At 41.9% G+C, this 12,339-nt stretch overlaps 1 protein-coding gene across 2 annotated transcripts in view; it reads right to left on the reverse strand.

The window, feature by feature from the left end:
• Window positions 1–12,339, reverse strand: part of SEC62 (SEC62 homolog, preprotein translocation factor) — a 20,036-nt gene that overhangs the window by 4,119 nt on the left and 3,578 nt on the right. For both annotated transcript variants that reach the window (XM_035901168.1, XM_035901167.1), the window contains exons 2-7: window positions 8,260–8,368; window positions 7,763–7,868; window positions 5,232–5,442; window positions 3,485–3,577; window positions 1,327–1,387; window positions 269–388 (exon numbers count right to left, since the gene is read on the reverse strand). In XM_035901168.1, the coding sequence (XP_035757061.1) occupies window positions 269–388; window positions 1,327–1,387; window positions 3,485–3,577; window positions 5,232–5,442; window positions 7,763–7,868; window positions 8,260–8,368 (700 nt within the window). The remainder of the gene's footprint in view (window positions 1–268; window positions 389–1,326; window positions 1,388–3,484; window positions 3,578–5,231; window positions 5,443–7,762; window positions 7,869–8,259; window positions 8,369–12,339) is intronic.

Consider the following 12,339-nt stretch of genomic DNA (forward strand, 5'->3'; position numbering starts at 1 on the left):
CCTGGAGGTATTTAAAAGAAGGATAGATGAGGTGCTTAGGGACAGGGTTTAGTGGTGGGATGTCAGGGTTAGGTTAAAGGTTGGACTCGATGATCTCAAAGGGCTTTTCCAACCAAAGTGATTCTGAAATAACACTTCTAAGTGATTCTGAAAAAAACAACAACGTACCGGGGAGTGAGGCGGTCGCGTATCTCAGACCACATTTAAGACGTAGCCTCCACCCTTTTAGACTTCACCCGCTGATAAAGCGAACACGACTGACACTTACCAACGGCAAGAAGAAGAATACTGGCGACAAAACAGCCTGCGCCTACGCTGAGGTAATAAACACCAACACGCATTTCTGCTGGCCAGAGCGGGAACAGAGTTGCAGCTATAACAGCAATCACTAACAGAAAGATAAGAAGAAATGCACGAGAAGCGCGGTTAGTTTTTCCTGGTACGCCTACAAAGGTTCTAGGCTCACCATTTATTCCTGGCACTGGCTTAGCACAGTCAGAGGCGCTGAGAGCATTTCAGTATCTATGAAGCCTTGCCGAGTCCCCCTGCTCCTCTTCTCAGGGCGGGTAGTGACACACCAAGGACTGTGCTCAGCAACTCGGCGTGGCGGTGCTCAGCCACCAGAGCAAAGAGAGCCCCTCTGAGGGCCTGAGCACAGGGGGGAGCAGGGAGCTGCCTGTAACCCACGCAACGGGACATGGGCACAGGGAGCTGGGTGGAGATGATGGGGGCCCCAAGGACTGGCCAAAGGCCCCAGTGTGGCCCCAGGGCATGACACGGATTCTCAGGTTCTCTCGGGGCGAGGATGCTGGAGGGTACAGGTCTGGGGTGTTAGGCCAGCAGTACAATGGTCCGTTAGCTCACCGATGGCAGTTCACATCAAAACTAATTGAGATTAAAAAAATAAATAAATTAACTGACTGGGCTTATCTTACACAAACACAAGTTCTAGGGTCAGAAAGGTATCACTCATAGTTTAAACTAAATCCTTTAATATCTTTCACATTTTTATATAACCCGCCACGTTTGCCTATCGGGCAACTTACTCGTTAGCTTAAAGCAACGGAAATAAACAACTCGCAACCCTGTGCAAGTTCAGGCACTTGCTAAAGCACGGGTCAGGTTTGGTTTTGTTTGTTTAAATACATGCAGCCCCTCCATCCCGAGATCAAAATTCCTATAATATGATTGGTATCAAATTGCTTGCCGAACAAGCAACAGCTTTGTCCAGAAAAAAGGCAACCCTCCCGCCCCCCAAGGACAGACCAGGCTGTCAATACGCTGCCTACAGTCACAGTGTGCTCACCAATATTGACCCTTACTTACCAAGTACAAGCCCCATGGCAAAAGTTTTGAAGTGAACGGGGTCATAGATCCACACATACACCTACAACAGAAATAATCCGGTTTATACTTGGAGAGCAAGCTCTCTGATAAACGATTTCATTCATTTCCTCGTCCAAACGCTCACTGCCATGCTGCAACGCTCGGTGCTGAACCAACGGCCCTCTGGTCAGTAGCAGGGCAGGGGAGCAGGGCAAGGGCTCCTAGGCCCCAGGCAGGGCTGTTCTTTGAACAGGGCTTGGAACAGGCTTCTGCCAGTGAAGGAGGTGCAAGGGGGGACAGCCAGCCAGGGGGCTGCCCGCCCACGCACACAGAATCACACACAGAATCGTAAGGGTTGGAAGGGACCTCAGGAGATCATCCAGTCCAACCCCCCTGCTAAAGCAGGCTCACCTAGAGCATGCTACACAGGACTTCATCCAGGCGGGCTTTGAATATCTCGGGCGCAGAGCTGCGCAGGCACTGGTGGTGCCCGAGGCTGCCAGCCAGGAGGGAAGGGGCTTCTGTACTGTGTAAGAAAACCCGTGGAAATCCCAGCCTGGATCTCCCAAAGAATTACTTCATGAAAGAAGTTGCACCCAGAGTAACATACAGGTGACGTAAAATCCTGGGTAAACAATCAGACAGTAACACTGACGGGGAAAGGAAAGATTCAGAAATACCACTGAATCGAGGTTCGCTTTTATCTTTCTGTGTTTGTTAACGGTGTTCAGCGTGAAGCCGAAAAACTTTTATAAAGAAAAAATTTCTCAGGTCCACCAAGTGGAAACAAAACAATGCCTCGAGCTTCAAAGGGATTCCCTGAAGAGAAAAAGAACAGACTGCACACATGGAACAAAGCGTCCAGCTGAGCGGCTGAGCTCAGCTCAAGTCCCACGTGATGGCGGCAGGTAAGCGTAGCTGCACCCTCGGCTCCCAAGCACACTCTTACCTAGAGGCCTACAGCTGCAACGCTCCAGCGAATGTTTGTGCGACAACTCTGGATCCGCTCGAATCGGATTTGCTCAGCCTTATGAAAAGAGCTTCTTGGAAAAGCGCAGAATTTTCTGAACTAGTAAAATCAGAATCCTTTTTTTCTTACCAAACTAAACAGTTTGCATCTTAACTATCGTCAAGTGTGAAAGGAAGCTGCTGATCACTAGAAAGCAGCAACCCTCGTGGCAGATGAGGGAATAGGAACTAGCCAGAGGACACCTCAGAGGCAGTAACACTGTTTTTCAGCGTGATGCAACAGGTATTTAAGATTCTACTTCTCGCAGGGTGTGAAGGTTGGCTCTGCTGCCTATCGACTGTTCTGTGAGCCCAAACAAACCCATGACTGGTGACTGGGCAACAAGACAGCGCTAACATTCAGTGTGTGCAAGTGCAAAATAACAAAGGAAAGGAAAAAACCCCAGCTCTAACATAAACGCACAAGGACGGGCACTAAATTAGCTACTAAAGAAAGACGTTGGGAGTTTTTAAACGTTGGCGGTTTTTAAAGAAGTCAGCTCATGAATAAACAAAAAAGTAAATGATGTTAAGGCAAAAAGTACTGCTACACTGCCAACACAGTACGGCAGCCTTGTTTTGAACACTGCAGGCCCTTCCGGTTACTCCGCGTGATTCTGGTGCGTGTGTGATGCGGGTGTGGTTTTGCGCGAGGCGGGATGCAACAGAGCGAGGCAGGTGGTAAAAGAACCGAGAGGAGTAAAAGATAAAGGCAGTGCGTTTTCCACACAAGTGATTTACTGGCAGCGTTCACTGCCGTGTACGTTTTATAACCAGAGGTACACAGGAATCTTAGGGGAGGCTGAAGTACAGCGACACAGCTTTGGCGCTGAGCGCAGTACAGTTGTGCTGAAGGAAGGACCTAACACTGATCCCAAAACGTAAAGCACAAATATGACTCTACGTTACAGAGCTGATAAGGAATTAAATTCTTAAGAAAAGCAAGACGGTAAGTTACCGTCCTGCATTTATCTCCATCTTGCCTCCTTGCAAATACCTAAAAATCCAGTATTTCAAGGTCAGCCATTGCATTGCCATTAATTTTTCTTTCAACATGTCAAGAAAGAGTTTGCAGAAATCCAGTAAATTAACCTACTCCATGACAACAGCATACGGACACTAAAAGTTAGAACGTACCCAGCAATCTTACCTCATTTCCATCCAAGAACACTTGGTCTTCGTGTGGCTCAAGCTTAAATTTCCTCTTAGTTTCCTTTTTCTTGGGTGTTCCTGGGGTCTCATCCTGAGGATGAACACAAATTATATATATTAAAACATAAAAAAAAAAAATAAAGAGGGTTTTAATTTCTAGTATTGTAATATATTGAATCTGATAACTTTTCACAAACCTAAGATCACATTCACACTTTTTTCTTTTTTTTTAAGTAAAGATGCTTTATTCTGTTCTCATTTATTACCAGCTGGGTACCTCACAAATAAAGGAAAATTATAAGCAAAGAAAAATTTTATTTTTAGTTAAGTGTCTAAGGACTAGACTATGACTTCAGGATTACGTGATGTCTTCAAATGCATAGCAAAGCTCCCCTGATAATCACAAAGTCTGCACAAATATCCCGAACAGGGTACAACACTTCATAATCACTAACTTCATTAGAATTATTTCGTACCTTGGCGCCATGTTTACCCCATGGGCATCCTTTCAGAATCAGTTTCTGCCTGTTTATTCTCTGTCCTCCTCAATCTCTTTCTGGATCTCGCGCTTCCTCTTCCCCGTCTCCTGTTCCCTTCTCTTTGCTTATTTCTTTGAAATTAACTTTCTAATTCTTGTCCTGTGGTGGTGTTCAAGTTACTACTCACTGGCTTATATAAACCACTAAAATATCAGTTCAATAAATAATGATTAGCTTAAAAATTAACATTAAATTTCATAATGTAACACTCCAGACGACCAGGAATTAGAGGCGTTTGTAACTTTCATAATCAACATTTTAAAGTGCCTGGAGAGTTTGGTAATCTAAGAGAGTTTGGTAATCTTACGCTGGCTGCTATGTTTAGACTGCCCACAAGATTGTTTTGGTTTAATTCTTTTATTAGCCAGGTAGCTTTCTTCTGAGCCCTAGACCTTTGTACACAGCCTACGCCTCTCTCTAAATGTGCCGTTATTTCACGTAGGAGTGTCTGAGCGGGATTAACTTTTGAGCACTGTCCTGCTACCTCTCACCGGATTCATACCACTGCACACAGAAGAAAACACACATCCCTTCATCAAGATTCTCCTGCAGATTCCTGAAATTTGAATTTAGGAATTCTGTTCTACTAACAAAAGAAATCAGGAATGAAAATGTGAGAACGGACATGAAAACTTGTACAGTAACATTAGGGTGAACTTTAAAGGAAGTACATCAGAAGTCTGTGAAAACTAGGCATGATACCGATCAGCAATGGAAAAACTGATCGGAAAAAAACATCACACGGAAAAACTGCCCACCGTTACGCAGCTCTTCACAAGCACTCAGCAGCAAATATTACACCCCAAACATTCTTATTACCAAACACTGCAAAATTGTTTGTTTTACACGTGCAGCTGCGCCGCTTTGAGGTGTTAAGTCCCGCGCGAATGTGTCACTCTACGCTGACGTACGCCTGTACAAAGCATCGCTGCAGCTGAAGAGAAGTAGGTTTTGATTAACTCGGCCCACGTTAGAAGATGATGAGGTACACAAAGGCCCAGCTGAAGCCTCTTTTTTGGTCTAGATCAAAACCAGAACAACTCCAAAGTTTAAAAAAAAAAAAAAAAAGCAGCTTATTTTAGAGATAAAACCAGGCAAAAAACATGTCACATTTTAGATCAACCAACCATATTTTTAAGCCAATGTAACCTTAACAATCCACTATTATCTGTTACAGGTTTCTCTTCTTTCACAGACAGCACTTACCTTCTTACACTCCTCTTTTTCACCATCCTTTTTCTTTTCCTTTTCTTTCTCCTTCTTAGTTTTTTCATCTTTGCCACTTTCCTTCTTGCTCTTTTTCTCTTCTTCTTTCCCACTCTCGGCTTTTCCTTTTTCCTTTTCTTTCTTTGTGTCCTTGTCAGGTTTCATTTTCATCACTTTCAATGCTCGATGAAAGAACTGTTTTTTCAGGAGTCTTAAAATGAAAGAAGTTAAACGACACATTTAAGTGTGGCTACGACAATAACATTTGCACTCAATTACGTTACCAGATACCATTCTAGATTATCTATTTAATATAAACACGAATAGAATGAGTGAAAGACAGAGGTCACCATCATCTGCTCTATTTGCAAATAAATACACCAGACCTAATTATCCTCTGTCTCGCTTCTTCCCTCGCTTTTTTGTTCATCTGTTCAAAACCAGGTAAACCCCATACTTTTCTGTGGCAGCATTTTGCATAGATATAGATGAATGCACAAGATGGAGGAAGCCACCAGGACTATTTAATTATCTTTCCCATTAACGCCACTCCAACCAATATTTATTTGCAAGTTCATGTCAATGTATTTCATAGGAAAAATAAGGAAGTGGACATACGACTTATGTTCTTTGGTAAGAGATGCGCGATGAATAAAATCACCCTGTTGGAACTATGATCCATATGCAAGCTCTCCATTCACGCCAGCTCCAAACACACCTTATAGCAAGCTTATCTAGGGCCAGCGGGGCATGAGGGAGTAGTATTTGGTAGTCCTGAGGCCATCACCCACAGGTAATGTCCTTGAAAGGATCACAGTCGAATTCAGAACAGGAGGAGTGGTACAGAACACTGCTCTTCAGACTGAGAGGAAGCAGCAGGGGGTGAAATCCAAGCACTCATTCATACCGAAAATCCTGGTCCTTTGCTCCAAATTGATTTGATTTGTCCTTGGTTTCTTTCATCTCTTGCTGCAGACCAAATCCTTACGCTGGACTGCTTGTTGAATTATGAAAACTCGCTAAAGAGAGAGAAGTCATCCTACCAATTAAGCTCATGTGCATGCTGACTACCAAGTGAAGTTGTTTCAGGCATATAAAAACCTTCCTTCAGGCAACTGTTGATGTGGATTCCCTTTCTAGCAACAGAAAATCACTTGTTTGGGAGTAATTACTTTTCTTCACAGCTGGAAGTTAGGGGGCTCAGGTACTGAGCAGCACCCAGGATGGGTCTGGCTGCTCCGAGCACAGAGCCACAGCATCAGCGCGGCCAACACCCCTAAGCGGGACAGACCTTGAGGTAACTACTCAAGTCCAAATTGCTTGCTGATTCCTGACTTGTAAACCCTCTACAGATCTGCTGAACAAAGCATTAGCAATGTAGCTTATCTGTGAACAAAACCCCTCAGAAGAAAACCTACTGAACTTAGATTGATATGTAAGTCTACTGGGAGACCTTATGTACTGGAGCAGGGCTACAAATTCGATTAGTAACTTGTTTTAACTATGCAGCGATGGATGCAAATGACACAGGATGAAGCAGCACTAATGTTTAAAACTCCAAAACCAGCTTCAGTGACCAAAGGTGGCCTTAGCGTTATCAGTGATACAGAAGCAAGCAAGAGGAACCAAGCTGCAGGCATGGTATGGTGCCAAATGGCTCATCGGGGCACGAAATTGTACTGGCGATAAAAATCACTGCCAGAGAGCAGAGGGTTGAACTGATTTTCTTTGCATGCTACACAGGCATTCTTAACACTACTGGAGCTGAAGGACTTGGCCCACTGCTGTCTCATCCGATGCTTCAGTAACTGAAGAACAAACACACAGACTCACTCCTCAGTCCAAAGCCTCTGGAAGGGAAGACTTATTTTTTTCCTTGCGTTAAAAGAATGCTTTTTTCTAAACTTCCTTGAAGAAATCAGCAAGAGGATTAAAGTTCAAACACAAAATCAGCCCTGGAACTGGGGGGAAGAATCTCACCTTGCCGGATGGCTATCTAAAAGAGGCCAGGGAAAAAAAAGACCAAGTATTAGCCATATTCTTCATTTCTAAGTGGCTTTCACAGAGCTCTCCACGGGTAGACAGTCCCGTTAACCCTACGTGCCTGCCCCAAATGAGAACACGCCGTTCATCTCAACAAGGCACTCCGAGCACCCCACGCGGCAGGGACGTACCGTCTGAGAGGCGTAAATTGAACCTCAAAGTCCAGCTTCTGCATAGCAGCAGACTAGGTCCATGGGGACATCTGACCCTACTAACTTAAGACAGCTATAAAATTTAGCAAAATTGTTTTGTTCATCTTGTTGCCCCAAGGAACATAACAAAAGCATGAGAGAGTTTTGAGAACAAGGATGATAAAATGACATTGTTTCCACCCTCAAACACAGTAATAAAAATACGATCTTTATTTTTACAGACAACCACAGATGTTTTAGAATGCACGAAGCCCAAGTGAAACTGGTTCCTAAATAACTAAGACAACTTGACAACTATACTTATTAATAAAATTGATGAATTAGGCCAGACTGTACCTGTTGCAGTAGTCAACTACAGACTCTCGGGTTGTAAATAAAGCCTCTTCTCCTTTCTTTGCCTTTGCCCATTTAGAATCCAGGAGGCAATCCACAGCTTTTGAGGCTAGAGGGGAAAATGGAATTAAAAATGCATTAAAATTAATGACATATATTTTAACATTTAGTTTACATTCCTTGAACCACACTGACCAGTCAGTCAGTTCTGGTGATGTTCCACATCCTCTCAATCTTTAAAGTTAAGGCTAGGCACTATTCTGAAATACAGCACTCTTGACAACTACACACCTTTAAATCACAGAGGAAAAAGTTTATCATGTTTACTTCAGGCTGATAAGATTAATTCTATGGCTAACGCCTAGTCAAGTTTTCAAAACCAATCTGTAAGATCAGGACTTATTAGATAAAGCACTAATAATAAAAACAAAACAGCCTCCCCCGCTCAATTACAATGTTAGAAGAAGAAAGTTTCATTCCCTGGTTAAAAGTAACCCTACCAATAAAATAATCAACTCGGTGGCCCATCATGTTGGTGGATTTTGTTGGACAGTTGAAACGTAAGTATTTAGCAACAGCCTTCTCCTCTTTGAACGGCTCACCGACCTCCTACAATAGTAAAAGTGCAAAATTAATACAGTTTTAAACACATGGGAAAGACACTCATTTGGGCTTAAATATCAGGTATCGCAAAGTCCTCATTATCTTACGGCAACATACAAATAACAAATAAAATGTAAAAGATGTGAAAAAAGGTCAAGTCATTTTTCCCCCCAAGAACTCTCTGTCTACATAAAGCAAAAAACCATTCCTTTATGAACTCCTTTAGCAGCTCTGTAAAAAGAGGAAGAACTAAGAGGAAAGCACTGGGCACGTGGAAAGCTGCTCAGGGCATACAAGCTTGGATGAAAACGGTTGTAAAGCTGGGAGCAAAGAAAAACAAGAGAGCGTGGAATGAGCGTGTATGAGATGACAGCAACGCAGGCACATTGGCAGAACACAAAGCAGCCGGAATTTCAGGTGAAAGAGGAAAACCACATTGAAAAGAAGTTGTAAGATTTGGGTAGAAAACTTCAGTTACCGCTGCAGGACTATAAAATGACTTCAATTTCAGAGTACCCTTGAGCAGATTCTTCCAGTCTAGGGGCTAGGAACATCAGCATGAAGCACAGCAGGACGAAGTCCACGAACATCAAAACAGCCATTTTGGGAAAAGGGAGCCCTGAGCGTGCACACGTTAATTTACCAACTTGCAGAGAGGCAGCAGAATTCAAAGATTTGTAAGACAGAAGGATGGAGTTGGGAATTTTCTATTACGAAAAATTAAGACCCAGTATATGTAAGCAGGAAAGGAAAGGAAGACCTTTCTGATGTCCCTGCCTCACAAAACCATATCTGAAACCAACCAATTTGGCATATTACACTGACTCATGCAAACTTCCTCAAAAATTCCTTTCTGTACGAGTGCTTTTAATCAGTAAGGCTTAATCCTCCAAACCCCCCCGCTACTCACAGCTCACTAACAGAGAAACACTGAGACATCTTTCCAGACTGCCAGTACCTCTTCTGTACCTACTCTTCTCATGCTGGTTAAAGAAACAGATTACAGAAGCCACAAAACAGACTGGTGATTTACAGGAATATACAGAATTCAAAGATTCTATTTAAAGACATAATGTTTTTAAAGGTCAATAAACATATACAACCTCCATCACCGCTTTTAAGATGTATAAACATAATATCACAAGAAGCACTGTAGGTGGAAATGCAAGGTCAAATAGACGTCGTTACACCAGAATAAAAACTTCAGATGGTGAGAGCTGTTAATTTTCAACAGTTTGCAGAGCTAACTTTCAAAATCAACTGGTTAATGAATCATCCTTCTAGGTGGGATTGTTGCTTTTCCTCTCCAAGGACAAGTTTAAAGAGAATAATAGAGACATAAGATACTCAAATGACCAAAAGCACTCTGCAGTTTGTTAGTTCTGACACTACTGACATTTTTTAAAGCCTAAATTCTTTATATGTCTGCAGAAATATGCTCTCATACTCACCAGGTAGACAGTTTTAAAAACATGTGCCTAAATTAAGCCAGCTGATCCTAAGTCCTCATATAGCATAAATTAACTCTTTCTCCATGTTCAATTCTTTTCTTTCCCTCCAATTTTAAAAATCTGTATAGCTCATGGAAAACTATTCACTAACTGCCAGTGCACACACACAATGTATATACTGTGGTTGTCATGTCCCCTTATATGGCACAGCTGTACCAGTAATGGCAAATCACTGACGATACTACCAAGTTTGGTACCAAAACAGGTTTGGTTTAACAGCAACAAGATGAGCCACAATGCATTTAGAGAAAATGAATGAATGCGTACCACCGTTATTGTATATCACAGTGAAGTGAAAGTTCATCGTGGGAAGTGATGACTACATGCAGCAACTGAGTTTCAAAATAAGGCTTTTCTAATATTTCCTACCAGCAAATTAAACTTGGAACAACAACGCACAGGGCAAATGTTCTCCTTCAGAGCACAGACCGTCAAACAGTCAGAGAAGCTACAAATATTCATATCAATGCTAATTCCTCTGCTAGGATTGTGGGGGTTTTTTTGTTTCCTAAAATATTTATGATTCTGACAGGTCACGAGATGTGCTATACAGGCAGTGGCTGGCACCAGGAGGTTTTTTTTTTTTTTTTAATTGCTCCTTACTATCTACTGCTTTGTCCTTTTCTGTGGGATAGTTTCAGAACATCCCAAACCAAAAAAGCTTCCCTGTGAGAGAGACTGCCGCAGTTTAACTGAGCTCATCCTGAGAAAGTTTTTCCTGCAATTTAATCCCCATTATTCATCCTGGTTTTATCCCTTTATTTGCAGAGCCAGGCTTCTGTTACAATATTAACACAGAAAATGACAGAAAAGACTACATTTCATCATAAAGCGCAATCAACAAAAGCAATGAGAAAATCTCAGTATCCTAAGCACAACTTTTTAAAGATGCAGTTCAACTGATCTTCATGTTCAGTTGTAAAAAAAGAGCCAAAACCCAGGCATTCTAAGCTTCCTTGTACATTTAGAAAAAGATTATACAAATGAATCAAGTTCTCAAAGCTTTAAAACGGATGACACAGTCTTGAAAAGCAGATGAAAACTTCCCGATACGTAAAGTTTGCTTTTATAGGAAAGATAGAAAAGTTCAAGAAACACCTCAGGCAATATATTTCTGGAATGTTGTAAAATGTCTTCTCAAGTAAAATTCTATGATTAAATTGTTTTCAGTTAATAAAAAATAGGACAGCACCAAGCTTCCAAATACTTCTGCTCTAGATTTTGTTTCAGAGCCTTGCATCTACTTTAGTTTTATATATCGAAAAATGCACATAGTCTCCAGACAGCATGTAAAATTTAGAGATTTATGATCCCTGATAATTTACAAGCGCTGGAAGAATACCATTAAAAATAAAATCAAACCCAATTTCTTATTTATCTAGACAGAAGAACTCCATCTACAGGCAGACAGGGAAAACAGTGCTCAGCCTACCTACTTACTAGAAATGCACTGACATTAAAAAATTTTTAAGAATAATTCCTAAGCATTCCTATCAAAATTCTGCCCTATACAAATTCACAAAATGACACTGAGATTTTCAAACCCACAGACCTTCCACACCCACTGAAGTGAAAGAAAAACCCTAATCAAATTAATTTTTTAGCATTATCTCCCAAAGTGAAGTATAGCACAGGGCATTACACTGATGTAGTTCCCAGTTAATTCAACCTCCAACTGGGACCGCAGCAGCAGAGGCGTCTGTATACATTAAAAATAAAACCATCTGAACTGAGCTATTAAGCCAGCATGCCCATGAGCACCCTTCTCCCTCTCATCTCTACCTAAGCATGATGTATTCAGGTTCTCTTACTCCTGGAACCACTCAAGGGATGTCAAAAGGCCAGAGCATATTTGTGGTTTGAAATTTCACTCATTCTTCTTCCCCTTTGCATCACAGTGGTGAGAAGACAGGCACGACCCAAGACAGGATGACTTCCTTCCACAACACTGTAATGTAAACAAGGTTTCTGGAAAATCAGAACAGAGTAGATGATGACTGACACTATTCCATGTGCAAATGCATTACAAGGATTTACGTTCCTCTGCTTTAAAGCGGTCACCAAAATTCTTTGATTTCAGCAAAATTAATATCTAGTGTATTCCTTTGCTCCAACATCTGAGAACTTGGATTCTCAGAACACTGTCCCTCACAGAAGACTTCTGAAGCCCAATGGTTTATACGGGTTTCAGATAAGGAAGAAAAGAAATTTGAGCACATTTTTGCAGCCTGTTTTTCAAGCTGAGAGGCTACATCAAAAATGACCCTAAGTCAGCCCAGGTTCCATTCCTCACACCTCTCCTCATATTGTAAGGACCCTACCACTGCATTAGCATTATCTTCTCTGAAGATGGTCTCAGCACATCAAAGCTTGGGCTGAATCACAAGATTATCTTTTTTCCTTTCCCCATTGTCTCTCAGGACCTTAGACTAGAAGATGTTTTGTGGCAGGGGAGCAGGCACTGCT

This window comes from Egretta garzetta, unplaced genomic scaffold (assembly GCF_000687185.1).
Source record: "Egretta garzetta isolate BGI_Z169 unplaced genomic scaffold, ASM68718v1 scaffold638, whole genome shotgun sequence".
In the NCBI taxonomy this organism is placed as follows: Eukaryota; Metazoa; Chordata; class Aves; order Pelecaniformes; family Ardeidae; genus Egretta; species Egretta garzetta.